This window comes from Pinus tabuliformis, chromosome X (genome assembly GCF_031772625.1).
Source record: "Pinus tabuliformis cultivar Carrire ecotype Pingquan chromosome X, CPIR1, whole genome shotgun sequence".
Taxonomy (NCBI): domain Eukaryota; kingdom Viridiplantae; phylum Streptophyta; class Pinopsida; order Pinales; family Pinaceae; genus Pinus; species Pinus tabuliformis.
Window position 1 is genome coordinate 128636431 of NC_142308.1, and position 19629 is coordinate 128656059.

Here is a 19629-nt window from a genome sequence, read left to right on the forward strand (position 1 = left end):
TTGGCACCCTTATCCTAGTTTACAAGTTTGCATGTGTTTGTTTAGTCCCAACCCACATATTTTGTCATGCTGATATGAATTTCAATATGCATTTATTGCAAACATTAAAGAGTGCTTATACTAATTTTTCATTTTCCTATCAATTGATAATTAATGCAAAAATTATGGAAGCATTCAACACTTTTGATACACTAATTTTTGGTCAATCTGATCCTGGAAAAACCCCACAACCTCTTGGGGAAAACCAGTCTTCAAAGTATGACTTTATTGCTTGAGAAATTTATAATAAGTACATAAAACAAACACAATACTTATCTCTCTTTTCTGTTGTAGCATTAAATGTCTTTTCTGGAAATTTGTGCCCACTAAATTTTTCAAATTTCCACAAAATTACAAGCCCGGAATTTCTACATTTTTTCACAACTCAGCTCCTCGAATTTTGTGCTCAAATTCTACCTCAAAATCTGTGCAAACCATGCCTCGATTTATGTGCTGGAAGGTGCCTTGAATTCTGCACTTAAGGGGTGAATGTCTGCCTCGATTTTTTTGCCTGACAGCGGCTGAACTGTGCCTTAATTTTCGCATTGCCTGTAGCAGTTGTCCGGAAAGTTGTGCCTCAAATTTTGGGCCTAATAGCTGTTGTAATCTCTTTGAAAAATGTGCCCAAAAAAACCCTCTAAAATCGTGTTGTTCCTTGAAAACCATGCCTCAGCTCCTCAAAATTTGTGGTGTTGTTTCCTCCTCAATTTTCGTGCATGTTGAAGGTTCTCCTCCTTAGGATTCAAGCTCCTCTTCTCTAAGTGTAATTTCTCTCCTCCTTCATGAAGTTTCTCTTCTCCTCTCTTGTCTTCATGCTTTCTCTCTCAAGTATGAAGTGAAGAATGAGCCTCCCTTTTCCTCTTTTGTCTCATTGTTAAAGATTGAATCCCTAAACCTGGGATCCAATGGTTGAGATTTCATCCTCAAATCTCAAGATATGTAGTTGGGATCAATTCTCCCAAATGATCATCGTCATACATTGGCCTCATTACTTAAAAGTCTCTTAGTACCTTTTTCAAGTTGTGTACATTTTCTATTTTTTCTTGTAAAATGAATTTTCACATCACTTTAATATTAAAATAATACACTTAGTACTTTACATATAAAGTCACTTTATAAAGTACAAGTGATATTAATATTAGAAAAAATACATGTTAAAACACTTCTAAGTACCTTTTCCACCTATAACATTAATATAACTCATAAATATCATTGAAACAAAAATAATTCATGTGCTTACTAAGCTAAAAGGAATAAAAACCTAGTAACATCTCTTCTTGGTACTATTTAACGAAGTCTACATTTACCACCTCGCTCACCCTTCCTATTCCCCTTTCAAATATAAAAAATTAAATATTTTATTTTTTTAATATATTATATATTTTTAATTTTATTATAATAAAACATCCTCCTATTATACTATATAAATTTTAAAATCAATATTTTAAATATAATTTTAGGAAAGGCATATGACAATCTTTATCAAAATAATTTAACTAATAAAATTTCAACAGAGTTATTCATTATATATATTTTTTCAATCTACTTTATAATTAGCTTAAAATATTATAAATATGGGAGGTGTTTTTTAAAATCAAAATCAGATTTAATTTTTTTATTAATTAAATAATAGTAGTTAAATCAGATTTAATTTTTTTATTAATTAAATAATAGTAGTTATTCATTATATATATTTTTTCAATCTACTTTATAATTAGCTGGTGTTTATAATTAGCTTAAAATATTATAAATATGGGAGGTGTTTTTTAAAATCAAAATCAGATTTAATTTTTTTTATTAATTAAACAAGAGTAAGGAAAATTTATTTATTTTATTAAATTTAAATGATTAGATTTATTTTTTATTAATTAAATAAAATAGGTAAAAATAATTACTTTTTATTCAAATTCAAATTCACTTTAGAATATTTGTTAAATCATCATATTAACAGTAGTTAAGTGTTTTAAATATAATTTAATATAACAGAAATATTGTAATGATTTCATAAACAAACAAACATATATATTAAATTTATGTTAAATTGGATTTTAATACATAAATTAATATAGATTTATTTTAAAGTTGAATTTAGTAAACCAAATTATATTTGTTAAATCTGATTTTTTTTGGTCCAGGAAAGAAAAAACATCTTTCTAATAGATAAAAAGATGTTTACATAATTATGCATATAGCATATGTGTCAGAATAACCCCCATATTACATATGATTGATATCAAAATACAGGGCGTGTAGGCCCCTTAAAAAACCTCGTAGGGAACATCAAATATAGCCCAAGTAACGGGCAAACATTTATCAATCTAGCAGCATCGGAAGATACTATGACCGAAAAGATAACACGCCAAGAGATACTCTGACCAACAAGATAAGCAACATCGAAAGATACTCTAACCAACAATAACATAACATCATCGAAAGATACTTTGACTGGTAATAAAAGCCTAGAAATGCTCTTACATGCTTGAAAAAAAACCAGGCACGCAGGCCTGCAGGAAAAAACCCCATTACAATGCAGGTTAAAAAAACCCAGCAAAGAAACATAAAGAAAAAAAGCTCGAAGGCCCGCCATCGAAACCCCAAAGGAACAAATTATTAAGCGAAAAGAATGGCAACATCTCCGACAACGTCCCCAAAACATTGACAGGCAAGAAATAACACCCCCTATCGTGAAGTATAAAACTGCGAAGCAAAATCAGGGTTGTTGGGCACAAGGAAAACCATGGCCACCTCATCAGTAGTAACACCAAAAGCACCAATAGGAGGGACCATACGAATGGCGAGAGTAACCAGACTGCTACTAACCTCAAACAGATTAGCAGAAGAGAAACGAACGGCATCCAAAAGCGCACCATCCACCACTGAGTGAACCTCGAAAACGCACCATTGAGACCCCTGCAAAAAAACTTCGCAACAAGAGGGTAAGGGGAAGCACGAAAAAACAAGGGCGAGGGGAATTAAGGTTCACCGCCTCTTCCCCAGGCCCAATATCCATCCATCGGTATACCCCGAATAGATCAGCAAAAGAGAAAAACTCAGCGACCAAAAATGTTCTCTCCACCTCAAAGTGAACCTCGTAACGTCACCACGGAGTCACTTGCGGAAATACGTCGTGGCAAAAGAGAAAATAGATGCACGAATAATAAGGGCGAGGGCAACAAGGGTTCAACGCCTCGCCCTACCCCTTCCCCTAGCATACAATATGTATCTATATATATATATATATATATTAAATTTGGAACTATTAAGTATTACCGTGAATCAAATTTATTATTGTGTATTTTTTAATCGTTTTGAAAAAATTAATGTAAAATATAGAATTAACAAAATTATACAAGTTAAAATTAAATGACTAATAAACTACTATAAAAAATAAATTAAATTAAATTTAAAAAAAAATATTACAAACACAAATATTAATAAAATTATAAAATAATAAATACTAATGATCAAACCTAACCTAAATGCACTATTAAAAAAAAATTAATTTAAAATATTAAATCTGTTTTATAATAGTAACATAAATTTAATATTAAAAATTATAATCTCCCAAAATCAATTTATACATGATTTTATAATATCCAGATATTACATTATAAGACATTAAATAGAGAGTTTAAATCCGATTCTGCAATGAATGGTTAGGTTTATGCATAATTTTAAAATATTCCCAAATTATAAAATATTAGACAGAGTTTAAATTCGTTTCTGCAAAGAGTGGTGCCAATTAAAATATGATTATAAATTTGGGAAAAATTGACTGCCACCTAGTCTCGGTAAACGCACTGCCATATAGACTGCAATCTACGCTTGATAATCGCGCTACCCTTGCCAATTGTTCTTGGCCGTCGAGGAGGGTGATGGTCCCTATCTGCATCTTCTTCGCTTCCAACTTTACCTGCCTCTGCAAACTTCCACTTCTCCTCGTTCAGTGCTTGTTCTCGCGGCGAGCGCTTGCAGTGGGTTCACTGGTCTTTCTCATCGCACATCTTTCCCCACGCAGTTGTCTATAACGCGACTTTTTGAAAGTCTTTTCCGCGGGTTTTTCCGTAGAAATCCGGCAGGAATTTATTGGAATCGCAAGTTTGATAGCTAGTTTCTACACAATGAAATCGTCCCATGGGTTTTCGAGGGTGCTGAATCCAAATATGCAGTTAAAAACCCATTTTAACTGCAACAAATCAAGATTTAACCTCAATTTCTTCCGCCGGATTCTGTCACCGGAATCTCCAAAAAGTCGCATTATAGACAACTCCTTTTCCCACCGGGTAACAGCCCCAACACCGCTGCCGCCTTCTGCTGAAGCTCCTGGTCGTCCACAGTTGATCTTTGATGCAGTTGAGGTTTTGTGGTTTCGGTTTAATTTTTTTAACATTAAAACGTGAAGATCTGAATGAAGATCACTCAATGTAGAGGTTTATTAAAAAATGTTTTTGGCCATAATTATATCAAAATTTATTTAGTTATTAAAAAAAACAACTATTTTGAATATTTTTTAATTTCATATATTTATTCATAAACATATAAGAAATATCATATATTACTATTTTGAATATTTTTTAATTTCATATATTTATCCATAAACATATAAGAAATATCATATATATTTTATATGGTTGAAATTTAAAAAGTCATAAAATTAATTAAACTATAATTTTATTTTAAACTATCTGCCTTAACTCTAAATCTATCAAGATCTCAGAGCAATCAAATTTCTTTTCACTCTAAATTAGTAGATCAAGAGTTAAGATGGAATTAAGTGGGTAAAATATGTGAATGCATGAAGATGGGTTACACTTTTGATAAACAGTTTGAGTGGGCTGGCCTAATAGTTAAAAACATGTGTTTCCTCCTAACAAGTCACAGGGTCAAAACCAAAAGGGGTAGTGTATATATCCTTTCAATTATTCTTATTAATTATAAAAAAAATAAATACTTACTTTTAAGAGCACCTATTTCCTCCTAAAAAGTCACAGGGTCAAAACCAAAAAGGGGTAGTGTATATCTGCCTTCAATTATTCTTATTAATTATAAAAAGAATGAATACTTATTTTTATTAATTATAAAACGAATGAATACATGAATTATATATATATATATATATATATATATAAAAGATTTGTTACAATATCATGACTTCTCCATATCACATATCTAAAAAACAATAATTTATTTTATATAACATTAATCAATTTAATTAAAAGAATAGAAAACATATAACTACTTCTAACATAAATCTCAATTTTCGATATGTAACTATTAAAATATTCATTATTATTTATCTAATTTTACTGATACTTAAATTATAATTTTATTTCATAAATATTGTAAACAAATTTAAGTTACATTTCATTCCCCATAATGTCAAATGCACTTCTCCATTCATATAATAATTGCATGACAAATATATTATATCTATAACTATTTCATTCAATCGAATTTCAACATTTTAGATAATATTATTATTATTGGAATTTTAAGATTCATAATGAATTACATTTTAATTTAGTTTTTTATAAATAAGAATGGAGAATAGTTATTATATTTTTTTTTCTAAATTACACTAATTCTATTAATGTAACAAAAGTAGTATAAGGAGACACCGACCTTTGCAGAGCAAGCCCCAAACTATGCCATGTTTATCATCAAAAGATTGGAAAAAGACTGCCCGCACCGGCGAAACCAGTCCAAAACTATAAGAGTTTGCTACCCACGCATGGGTAATAGCCTGTAGTGCCAGAGTGGAACAATCTTTTGAACAATCATCAAAATTAACAACATTGCATAAAAAAAACACCAGAATAAACCCATAGTATTGGGAGCCGGGAACCCAGAACCTGAAAAACATTGACCAGCTAGGTGTCGTTAAGAGAAGGAGGTTCTTCCACTATCAAACACCTCTATGCCTCCATGTCATCTTCTGCGTCCTGTTTGTCTCTCGGAGTTTCTTCCATGTTCTTGAAGCGATCTAGATTGGTGCGTCTCTGAACTGCTTCCAAAGGATTTTCTCTTGCTGGTGGTGTTTCGCGCCTAAGTATTGCGGGCTGAGTCTTCAGAGTTTTGTGGCTCTTCTCTAAATGTCACTGAGATAGTCGTTATTATGCAGGGACGTTCCAACGTGCAGCAAAATTGAAATTGTGCAGAATGATTGGGCTACAGAGATGATACAGAGGCAGCAGGAGTCTGGAGAGCAGTGTCAACAGGCCAAGGACCTACAGTCTGAGCCCGCCCCCGACCGCTGCGAGTGGCTGGGTAGCGTCCAGAGAAATGAGCCATCAAAGGGGAGGATGAGTCAGAGAGGGACAAGGAGGGGGGGCGATCTTCTCTGCTACTGCCCCTCCTGCAGCGCATTCGATGACGCAGACAAGGCATGCTCACTTGGGCAAAATTGAGCGAACGAGGATGAGAAAGAGCAGTGCCAAAGAATAAATGGTCAATGGGAATAGAAGGACCTGTAATCAACCGTTCAGAGCAGAGATTCAAGACCGAAGAACCAATCTGTAGGCAACATAGAAGACTCTGCGAGAAATGTGCACCATCCACCATCTCAATGTAGCACAGAACTTGGCAGCGTCTCCCCGTTGTCGTGCGCGAGCTCGGCTCTGCAGCAGCAAGGAGACAATTGCAGTTCAAAGGAGGCGAAGCGGGGGGGAAGACAATCTGAAGAGGCCCTCTTAAAAACCAAATTGATGAAGCCTCGACCCGCGCAGTTCAATTAATGTCCATTAATATCGGTGGTGGCTTTCTGTATATGCTTCTGAATGGAAGCGTGGGTGGTCAGGTGGCCTTGCCACTTGCCAACCCAAGGTCGCTGCATAGTACATGCATGCCTAAACACCCGCATCCGGGAAGAATAGTTAATATATTAGAAGACATTAAGATAAAATTTAATTTAGATAGATGATTTATATAAATAAGTTGAAACCAACTACCATATATAAAATATTGAAGTTTTTGAAAAAAAAATCCTACAATATTTATAGCATTCTACTTGTGTATTAGTCAATACTAACCTAACAAAAATCAAAATTTACAAAGCATTCGCTCATTTTGCCCACATACCTCTTTTTCCCTGCCATCAAAGTCAACATTGATTTAACCTTGACCCCAAATTACCCATGTGATGAGTCTTGGAGTTGTTTGATCTGAGAACATGGAGACATTTCTTCTTGGGGTTAGATTGATACAACTCATAAATCCACTTGGAAATTTGACTTAACTTTGCATCTAAGGAAAGAAATCATGAATACCCAAAACAATCACCTTCTAAATTCTCATATTCATAATTTGCCTCAAACCCTAATATAAGGCACAGACTTCAACAATGTTTTTGTTATTAGGATTTGGTCGATGTTTCAAACCAACTAATGTGGTTCATCCTCAAGACAAGGTGAGAAATCAATCGATCTGTAAGAATAAATAGCATAGATGCATCATTGCCGAGAGTTAGCCGTTAAATATTAGTCGTTGGTAAATTAGTTTCTTTCCCTTAAGTCCCTAAGGGACAACCCTGACATTGTCGTCCTTAGAGGTGACAAGGGTGGAGCCGTCGTCATTCTTGATAAGTCCAACTATGTCTACGAAATGATAGACCACCTTTCTAATAGTGGGAGTTACATCAAGCTTAAGAAGAATCCCATCAAGTCCATTTCTAAGGAAGTAGCAATCATTATTAAATTGAATCTATCTCTTAATCCTCTTTCCTGAAAGATCATCGAGAACAATCCCCTTACCCCTAGAATTTATGGCCTTTCGAAGATTCATAAATCTGGGGCTCCCTTAAGACCTATTATTAACACAATAGGTGGACCTACCTATCTTCTTGCTAAGTTCTTAGCTCAAAAGCTTAAACCTCTTGTTGGTCACATTGATTCTTTTGTTAAAGACTCTGCTTCCTTTGTTCAAGAGTGGAGATTTATTGGTTAGTTTTGACGTTGTATCCTTATACACCAAAATCCCCATCCAATAGGCCATTAATATCATAAATGCATCACTAACAAAGACACTGCCAAGTTATTCGGCCTTTGCCTTACCTCAAATTTCTTTAGTTTTCAAGGTGAGTTCTATGAGCAAACATGCGGTGTTGCGATGGGTTCCCCTCTTTCCCCTATCGTTGCTAACTTGTTTATGGAAGATTTTGAGACCAAGGCCTTAGCCACAACTCAAGTTTGCCCTAAAAAGTGGAAGAGGTTTGTTGATGATACTTGTGTCATCAAGCCTCGTGGTCGTGAGAAGTTGGACATGTCTCTTAACCACCTTAATTCTCAATCAGATTCCATCAAATTCACGATGGAAGTTGAGGTGAATGGTTGCCTTCCCTTTCTAAACATTCCCCTTTCGAGGATAAATGATGGTTCTATTTGTTACCAAGTTTTTCGTAAGAAAACTCACACGAAACAATATCTCCCTGCTAGTTCTCATCATTTTCCAACTCAAGAATTCAGTGTTCTCAGCACTCTTGCTACCCATGCTCTAAGAATCTATGATGATAGCCACCTTGAACAGGAGAAATCTCATCTTCTTGAGGTTTTTAAAAATAATGGGTATAGTAGATCTCAAAGCCTCAAGGCCTTTCATAGGGCTTGCAAAGTGCCAAGAGTTAAACCTGCTCGTGTTGATCCTATCTCTAAGGTTCATCTCTCGTATATCCAAGGAACCACAGACATGATTGCCCATATCCTTAGGAAGATTAATGTCTCTTCTTCGTTCAAGCCCCTTAAAACCAAAAAAAAAATCTCTTAGATACGTTAAAGACCCTATTAACCCTAAGGACATGAAGGGGTCTACTTTGTTCCTTGCTCCCGTGGTATTCCCTATATTGGGGAAACATGTAGGTCTATTAAACAGAGAATCCATGAGCATGCTGCAGATATTAGACACAATCGCTCCCGCTCATCAACCCTAACAAAACATGCAGAGAAATTGAAACGCCATGTCTGCATTGAAGAATCCAAAGTCATTGCTAGGGTTGATCACTTGCACCACAAGAAGCTTAGAGAAGCCATTGAAATTGAGAGGCATGCCAAAAATCTTAATAGGGATGATGGTTGGAAATTGAGTAAGAGCTTGATTCCAACTCTCTCTTCATGATTCTTCTTCCCTTTCTTCTCCTTTCTCCTCATTATTTCTATCTTACTCTTATAATTTTTTTAATTTTTTTCATCATTTATAAGCCCCTATTTTTCTTATTAAGATTCCTTAATTTTGTTTGTTTATCATAGTATTATTTTTTAGCAATTACTCTTATTTCTTTAGCATCCTTCTTTTAAATTATTTATATTATTTTTTAACCTTTTAGATATTAATTAATATTGTGTTTCCCCTCTTGACCATTCATCATTATGAGTATATATAATTGTTAAGTCCTTCACTACCATTTATTTTTTATAATATTATTAAGTTAGTTAATATAACTAATGTATTCTCCTTTATATTTAAATAATAAGATGTAACCTCTTTTTTCATTTGATATGTTATGATAAATTATTAATATTTCTAGCAGCAATTCTTAACCTATAACTCTAGTTTCGTATTAGTCATCATAGCTATATTTTTATTCTCTAACAAATAATATTATATAAATTAATAATATTAATATTATATAATTATTAAATTTATTGAAATAAAATATTTTACATTTATTTATTCCTAACAGGTAGTTTTTAACTAAATATATAATATTTTAATAGACAACTCCTTGCTACTAATTTTTAAATAATATTTTACTTACCTTATTAGCTAATTTACCAATTTATTGATTTCTCACCCTATCTTGAGGATGAACCATATTAGTTGGTTAGAAATGTCTACATTATGGATCACAAAAGTCTTAGAGCTAACAATGTTGTTGTCGTTGTTGAAGTGAGACCTAAACCCCAAGCATACCCATTTGTTATTGTTGGAAGTGTGACCTAAACCCCAAACATACTTATTTTCTTCTTGATTTTCAACACAAAAAATTAACTCTAATATTTTAATAGACAACTCCTTGCTATTAATTTTTAAATAGTATTTTACTTACCTTATTAACTAATTTACCAACTTATTGATTTCTCACCTTGTCTTGAGGATGAACCACATTAGTTGATTAGAAATGTCTATATTATGAATCACAAAAGTCTTAGATCTAACAATGTTGTTGTTGTTGTTGAAGTGAGACCTAAACCCCAAGCATACCTATTTGTTGTTGTTGTTGGAAGTGTGACTTAAACCCAAGAATAAACCCCAAGCATACCTATTTGTTGTTGTTGTTGTTGGAAGTGTGACTTAAACCCAAGAATAAACCCCAAGCATACCTATTTGTTATTGTTGGAAGTGTGACCTAAACCCAAACATGCCTAATTTCTTCTTGATTTTCAACACAAAAAATTAACTTGATCCCCTTTCATGAAACCCCTAATTACAATTTAATTTTTTCCTCTTCCTAGACACCTAATTACAGTTTAATTTTTTTTATGTTACAGTTTATTTTTTTTATGTTTTTTAGGTGAAAATGAAACGGCTCCCCCTCCTGCCACCCCTAATTGCAGTTTAAATTTTTTTAGATGGAGAAAAATATATGTATAAATAAAAATATATAAATCTAGAAGTTATACTGTTTCGGAAATAGAATTATCCTGTTGTTTTTTTTGAAATAGAGTTATAATGCTGTTGTCTACTGCATAAGCTAACGCATTCAATTAACCGACCATGGAAATCTCAACTCTATAAATAACGGCCTTACCCTGAAAATTTCTGACAGTTAATATAATGGCCTTACATTGGATCTAACACTTTTGTCATGGCGTTATTGTTTACATTGGATCTAACACTTTTGTCATGGCGTTATTGTTTTCATATCTCAAATATATATTCTATAAGCTACGAGCTATGGAATTAATTTCATTATTTAGTAAAACATTTCTAACAGCATGCATTTGCGTTTGCTACCTTTCAAAATTTCTTCCAGACGTTGCTAGCCAAAGATATAAATGCAATATTTTGATCTGGTTGCTTATGTTCCTCTTTTAACTTGGTTTCACCTTTCGGTAAACACAACTGTTATGCAACAGGTTCTATTTCCATAAACATTAAACTCGGGATGGGATAAAGACTGGAACTGCGATGCTATGGGTTCGAGTTTCAAGAAGATGAATGCAGGCCATATGTTGACCTCAACCTTAATTTGACTCCTTAAAACTTGTATGAAAAATAACACTAAGACCAGCAACCAAAACGAAACTCGAGATATGAAAATCCGTATTCCTATATTCCTGTGCTCGATGGCCAAGGAAAATTGTCTTTCCATAAGGAAACCAGTACAAAATTCACATGGAAAAGAGAAACCGATGGCTCCGTTACCAGCACTTAGATTATGGATGGAATTTCTATATCGGCGACTAAGCTTTATCAACAAAAGTGCCCGATACTTCACTATAGTTTTAGCAAAGAAATAATGCAATAAGCACCACTTTACAAGAGAATTCTTCCAAACGGAGAATTTATCAAGGGAAGGATAAATAAATCGACAAGCTAAGCATTTAATTCTGACAGTAAATTTCTGGTATTTGATCTATTTAGAACGAGATCCCAACACTCTAAACGTGAAGAAAACCAAAAAGGCGATAGGTGAGCAAAATAATTGCTAACGGACTCAATTTTTATGGCTAATTCATTTTAACCTCCGTGATAAAGCAACATACTCATCATAAAAACATTAAAATAGGAAATGATCCATGGAAACCCAAAATACCGGACAATGCGCACAAAATCCATATAATTATAAAAGCAAATGAAAATGGAAAACTACTACAAAAAAAATTGAAATGAAAATCTTTACGGTACCTGTCACTTCGAATCTCTTTGCAATGAAGAATTGTTCAAACAATAAAAAAATTGGCAGAAATTAGAAAAGGACGGACAATGGGCACAAAATCCATTTACTTTTACAGCAGATTACTTAGCGGAATTGTCGAAAGCCAACAATTGTCCCGAATAATTCAAAGAATAAGCAAACTATCATGGACACTAAAATTAGCAATCAGTTACTTAAATCCAGAGCGGGAAAACAAAACCGGTAATTAAATTTTAATAGCTGGAGAACATCCTAACCTTCAACCAGCGCAGCCTTGTTTCTGACATCCGCGCCATAATATACAGCCCGTCCAGACTTGAGAGCCTCTGCGAGAATCGAAGTCTGCTCGTCGTTCTCATCCAAACTATTTGTACGAGCTAAATCGACAATCCTTACGATCCATCGCCCGGATTCCAGAAGTTTCCGAACAAGATGACGAGCCACAAATCCTCGTCCTCCCGTGACAACGCAGCAATCAAAATCCAATGCTGGCAAATTCTTTAAATCCTCCTCGATCGCCATTGAGGGAACTCGACGCGAAATTGAAAAATTTCCTTCTGTCTGCGTGTATTTATTCGTGAGACTCACTTGTTTTATTTGCATCAAGGCGAACAGAATTCGTTGTTTGACGGATAGATTCCCGTCTTTTACTGTGGAAATATTGTAATCAAATTTGGTTAGGTGTGGTCGGTTGCTTAAAAATTAGTTTGTCCGCCTTTTAAGACAAGCAAGGAGCGTAGCTTATAAAATTCGTTTGCCTTATTATTTTGTCTTATCCTGGAGGTATACTTTTGTGATTTAAAATTATTTTATCTTTACTTCTTTATTTTGGTTATGTTTACTAAAGATTTCGGTTTGGATGATGCTTTATTTTTATTATTTTTATCCTTTATTTTATAGTTCATTTTTCTCTACCTCTCCGTAAATGCAGGATTCCACTTAAAGAATAAAGATAGCTTTATTATCTTTAGCTTTATTCCACTTAAACAATAAAGATAACTTTTACTTTTTTTATTAGCTCTGTTTTCTTTCTTTCTTTTATATATTTATATGTATAGTCAAGCGAGAGGAGGTTGTGTGGTGTGGTCGAATGAATATATATATAGTTAACCGAGAGGTGTGGTAGTGTGGTTTGGTTTTTTTCCACTTTTATTCGAATTGTGTGATCTTAAGTCTCCGGGTTAGCGGACCCAATTTAAAAATAAATAAATAGTTTTTTATCTGGTTTTATTTCTTAAAATTTATTAGATATGATAAATAGTTTTTATTTTGTTTTATTCTTTAAAATTTATTAGATATAAAAAAAAAAAAACAATAGATATAAATGAATTTGGATAAAGATGAATGATAAGGTTTAACATCAATATTTCAATTTGATATTTTTATCTAGTTTTTTATAAATTTTTATGCAAATTATTTTTAACCCTATTTATATTAAAGTAGATATTTTATCCAAATAGCATTCAAAACTTGATCCCATAATTTTATATTGGAATTTTTCTTAAAACTTTACTAAAAGATATACTAAATAATTTTATCAATAATTAGAAATTCATTTTATATTTTATCTTTTTTATTTTTTATTCAAATGTCAATTTTTAATAAAAATATATGTATTTATAAAAAAATAATTTACCTTTATCCTAAATATACCATAAGTTTTTCTAAAAGTTACAATTTTATAAATTTATTTATGTTATATTTTCAATTATATAAACATATCCCCGGATGCGGGTGACCTGTAGAGCAATAACCAAGATGGGACGGAGGAAGGCGGAGCATGGCTGGCACCTGTCCAGCATGCTCGCCAGACAGAACTTCAGGTGGGAAGACATAAATGCGAGGTTGATTAACACTACGGGAGCTCGGATGTTTGGTCTTGGAATTACAACACTGTCCATTCACGCCTGCTCAGGAGGATATCGGTCTGCAGCGAACTTAATTGCCATAGTAATGGCGAGTGAGGATCGAGGGAATGGCACCTGCGTTTTAAGTGACCTCACTGCCAGTAATCTGCATCTATGCTTCATTCAATTCGGTAAGATTCGGAGCTGTGAGAAAGAATGGGTCTGGGGAAGGTCTGACGTCGGAGGCTGGTTTCGATTTGAGCCTGAGGCTACGCTCTGGCGGTGTAATTCTCTCACAGAGACAAGCAACAACCCCTGTGGTGTCACTACTAGTCAAGGCAGCTCAGCTTTTGGAGACTTTCTTGCTGTTGTTTGTGTTCGTCATTGCGTGATGCCGAGACCCCGCCAGCGTATGCTGAGTCGCAGAGGCTCTGGAAGAGGAACCCCCTCACGGCCCCCTGCTGATTCAGGTTCCTTGGGGATTCCTTCTCATCATCGGGGAACAGAGCGCATTCTCACCCCTAGCAACTACCTGGACCCAAATTCTCCAGACTCAGCCAATTCGTCTTCATTTGGTTCAGCCACTTTCTCGTTCAACTGCTCTCTAACGCGCCCTCGAATAACGGCTCATGTCTTTGTTCTCTTCATCGAGGAAGCTTAGCACGAGGGAGAATCCAACACTCCAATTCCTCATTCTGAGGAAGTCCATAATCCCAGCTCTCCAAAGCCCACCTCAGAAATGCAAGAGCAGCCCCAGCCAGCGAGCGCCATCAGCTCCATGATGGAGACCCATGCGCAGCCAGACATGCATGAATCGGAAATGGGTTGGTGTAGGATCGTAGAGGAGGAGCCCGATGAGTAATCCAGGTTCCAGCTCTCGCCTTTTTTGGATGCCCAACGAAAAGGAGGACAGGTTATCTATGGTTCTGTCTGTCAATCTTTCTTCATGTTTTCTTTACCGTTTTCTACTGTCTAGTGTCTGATGTGGCGATGTTACTTGTGTCTGTATGCCCTTCACAGGGAATGTCTAGTGTCGGTTATGTGTATCACTCTGTCTCCCCTGCGCGGGAAGTAAGGTTCAATCTCTCTGTTTCTGAATCTGTCACGAACAAACGGCCTAATCCACAGGCTTGATGGCTCTCTGTTATCCAAGGATGTAATTGTTCTCTTTTTTGTATATAATAGATTAAATTTACTTAGCAAAAAAAATATATAAACATATCAAATTATTTATTTTGATATTTATCTTAAAATAAACTAATAAAATATATATATAGATAATAGATATAAATTTTAATTAACAAAAAAATAATTTTATATTTATGGATTACTATCTTAATAACTAATTATATAATATATCAAATTTTATATTTATAGTTTACTATCTTAAATTATTTTATTTTATATCAAAAAGTTTTTATCAGATATTAAAATTTTCATTTTAATAATTATATATTCATATAATAATAACTATATTACAACTTTATTTAATAAGTAATAATTATATGAAAGCTTTATTATTAAACATAAATCCTAATCAATTAAAAATAATTACATAAGGTTATTCAAAATTAAATTGTTGAAAGATGTTATAATGTTTGAACATAAAAATAATGTTAATTAAAAAACATAATCATAAATAATCGAGGAGGGCTTTTATTCACATAATGGCGCATTCATCTTTCATTTAAGAGGTTGATCATTATTCTATTTGGATTATTCGACACTCTGATTTATATATCCTAAAAAGAAATAGGAATATGAAGAAATTTGTTTAACCATGGAACTTTTGGATTTAGGTTAGTGTATATTGTTATTAAAGGTTTTAAACTGAGCAAAACATGTCTTTTGATGATTGTTTCTCATTTTATATTGATAATTGTTTCTCATCTTACATGGTGGTTAGGTGATAATTGTTTCTCATCTTACATATAATTGTTTCTCATCTTACATATAATTGTTTCTCATCCTACATTGATAATGGTTTCTCATCCTACATAGTGGTTGATAATTGTTTTTCATCATACATAGTGGTTAGGTGATAATTGTTTCTCATCTTACATGGTGGTTAGGCACAAGTGTAGATAGATAAATATTAGAAAAACTTTTTATAAGTTAAAAACTTTTCATATTAATAAAATTTTTCAATAAAAACATATATCAAAATTAAATATATTATAAAAATATTGTTATTTATTTTTATTTATATTTATATTAGTTTTAAATGATTAAAAAAATATTTTTTCAATATTTTTATTTTTTTTATATTTAAAATTAACGTAAATATATATCAGTATTATTAATAATAAAACTAAGTTAAAATAATTTCTTAATTTACTTGATATGATTAAAATTAAAGTTAATTTTTAATAATAATGGGAATGATAAAAAAAAGAGCATAAGTTTGGATTATGATTAAAAAGTATTTTTACTTTATTAAGAGTTGGTTTTTTTATGACTTAAGGAAACATAATCCAAGACTGGAGTATGTTCTAAAAGTACTTCTATTTGGTTAAGATTTGGTCTTCTTAAAGAAACATAATCCAAGATCCAGAAGCAACTAACACGATAATAATAATGAGTCAACCTACATTAATGATAATAGTCACTGTCCCACATCTAAATTTCCTCACAATATATAAAACACAAACTAATATAACGAATCAATTATGATATATTTCCTAGCTATATATAAAATAAAAATAAAAACTGAAAAATATAAATTTATAAAATAACAAACTATTTAAACCACTTCTAACTATTTAAAAGATAAATAGTCTAATCACTTATTTTTCTATATATATAGAAAAATTGCGTCACTTAATTTTTTAAAATATATATAAATATATATATATATATATATGAACTCCACATAGCCGTTAGACAAAACTTCGATAGCTCTCTCAAACTATATATATTAAAAACTATCTAAATAACTTTTCAAATTACTCCTCACTATCTATCCGGAGGTTCAATTGTTTTATCATCACTTACCGATGTGCGTATCACTATTCTAGTTGCTGAAACCAGTCAAAGCATATGGTGTTGATGAAGATTTTAGTTTGAAAATAATATCAAGAGCCATCAATGAATCAATCAAATTTGAACACGTAAGAAATAAAATATAATTTATAATTTTTCTATCTATAAATGTTATCCCTGACATTTCATTCGATCTCTGTCATATACGTTACTTTTCATTTGTCTAGGATAGCAAATCAATAATTTAGTAAATATGTAACTCTAATAGCCTTTTGTTCGCTGTTCTCTAATGCAATAGGCTATATACTCTAAGTTGCAGAATAAATTATCATTATCTACTAAATATTTTCAGATAGCATCTGCATGTGCTACCTATCAACATCCTTTCACTCAGGGTTAGCCAAAGAGAGAAATGCAATACTGTGATCTGGTTGCTTGTGTTCCTCCTCTAACTGGATTTCACCTTTTGTTAACCACTCTTATCTACGGGTTCTCTTTCCATAAACATTAAACTCAGAATGAGCAGAAAACTCAAACAGCGATGCCATAGGTTCGAGTTTCAAAAACGTGAATGCAACCCATATGTTGACCTCAATCTCCCTCATCAAAACATATCAGAAAATTAACACAGCCGGCCAAAATATAGCTCGAGATATGGAAATCTGTGCTGATCCTATAATTCTATGATTAATGGCCAAAGAATATCGTCTTTCCATAAGGAAACCAAATGCATGAACTATAAAAACCCCATGGAAAATAGAAACCTATGGATCCATGGAAAAGAGAAACCTATGGATCGATTACTAGCATTTAGGTTATGGATGGAAATTGTTTAGCGGCCATGAACCTTTATTAACAAGAGAGTCCGATACTTCAATGCAGATAATGCAATAAGCACACCTTTACAAGAGAATTCTTCCAAACAGAACTTATTAACACCGGTTCTTAACAGAAAACTTGTTAACAGTGGTTCTTGCATCCCATCCCTTTTAAAGAAGGGCTCAATCAAACATGGAAAGCAAGAACCCTCCATTAAAAGTGCTGCAGGACTACCTTTGCATCGTATTATAGCGAACACAAATCGGCAAGCTAAACATCGATAGAAAACTCGCAGTAAGTTTCTGCATTTGATCTATTTACAATGAAATCCCAGCACTCTGAACATCAAGAAAACTGAATACTTCATAGAAAAGTAAAATAATTGGCAATGGACTCTAAATTTTTATCGGCAAATTCATTTAAACTGTTAATAGTACCTTCAAAACATCTCACTCGAAAATCTCCTTGCTAAAGCAGCAACATGCTTCATCTCATGATCAAAATTAAACCATGAAATAATCCATGGAAACACAATACCCGACCATCCGCACAAAATCCACAAAACTAAATGCAATTGTAAATAGAAAACTGCAGCAAAGAAAATTGAAATGAAAATATCCACAATATCTGTCACTTTTAATCTCTTTCCAATGAAAATATCCACAATATCTGTCACTTTTAATCTCTTTCCAATAAAGAAACGTTCAAACAAGAAAAAAATCGCAGAAACGGCAAAACGACAGATAATTGCCACAAAATCCATTAAACTTTTACAGCAAATTGCGCAGCAGAGGCATCGAAAGCCAAAACCGGCCCGAAGAACTCAAAGAAAAAGCAAGCTATGATCCAGCGCGGGAAAAATCAATACCGGTAATTAAAATTTAATAACTGGAAGTATATGCCTAACCTTCAACCAGCTCCGACTTGTTTCTGACATCGGCGCCATAGTATACAGCCCGTCCAGACTTGAGAGCCTCAGCAAGAATCGAACTCTGCTCTTCGTTTTCATCCAAAGTCATTGTACGAGCAAAATCGGCAATTCTTACGATCCATCGACCGGATTCCAGAAGTTTCCGAACAAGATGACGAGCCACAAATCCTCGTCCTCCCGTCACAACGCAGCAATCAAATTCTACTGCCGGGAAAATTTTCAAACCCTCCTCGATCGCCATTGACGAGCTGGAAGCGAAATTGAAGGAATTCCCTTGCTCTGCAGATTTTTATGCTTGAGACTGACTTAACTGGTTTTCATGGACGAGGAGAATTCGTTACTTGCCTGAGAGATTGATTACCGTCTTTTACTGTGTATATATTCTTAAGCAAAGGTGGTTAGGTATGGTCGGTTGATTAAAGTCACTTTTTGTGCCTTAAAAGAAAAGGAAGCAGAATGGCTCACCATATTTTTTTACAGAATGATTCCCTCTCGGCTCAGACGCTTTTGTAGTTTAGTATCATTTTATTATTAAAAAAGAAATTATTAATGCCGTGCAAAGAAGTCTGTTGAAATGGATACTTCATTTACGTTTTTACTTCTTTTTAATCGAATGCATTTTATTTTATATTCCAATTTTGTATAGACGTTTCACACCAGCGTGTGGGAGATGTTATAATACTTCTATAATAAAGTGTTGATAATTGGAGGTATTTTATTTTATTTTTCATTTTTTATTAAAAGGAGATATTTTAATACTTTTAAAATAAAGTGTGAGATTAAAAATAATAATAATAATAAAATATAATATTTAATTAATTAAAATTAATAATAATAAAAATAATTTTTTATTATAATTTTCTTATTAATAAAATAATAAATATATTTTTATCATAAATTATAATATATTTATTATATTAAAATAAATTTAAATATTAATTATGACAATGGTCGTGTTATGAAGTATTGTTAGTCATAATTTTTACAAGATATCAAATTTCATATTCATTGTTTATTTTCATAATTTATTTTAGGTTTTTGTTATGTAATTGCTACATTAACATTAAGTCAATTAATATTAGGTTGCAATCCTTCAAATATGGGTTCGGGGACAATTGTGATGAGCTCCCCACTCATCATTGTTTTGCTTAATATTTTTTTGG

General features: G+C 32.9%; 1 protein-coding gene across 2 annotated transcripts in view; it reads right to left on the minus strand.

Annotated features, from left to right (window-relative positions):
- LOC149138764 (3beta-hydroxysteroid-dehydrogenase/decarboxylase-like) overlaps window positions 1–18829 on the minus strand; it is a 168452-nt gene extending 149623 nt beyond the window's left edge. Inside the window, exon 1 of one of the 2 annotated variants that reach the window (XM_089446875.1) lies at window positions 18443–18829. In XM_089446875.1, the coding sequence (XP_089303001.1) occupies window positions 18443–18707 (265 nt within the window). In that variant the 5' untranslated portion in view covers window positions 18708–18829. Of the gene's footprint in view, window positions 1–12144; window positions 12514–18442 lie in introns of those variants that run through there. The other variant, XM_089446874.1, reaches the window with a different exon arrangement.
- Window positions 18830–19629: the final 800 nt, after the last annotated feature.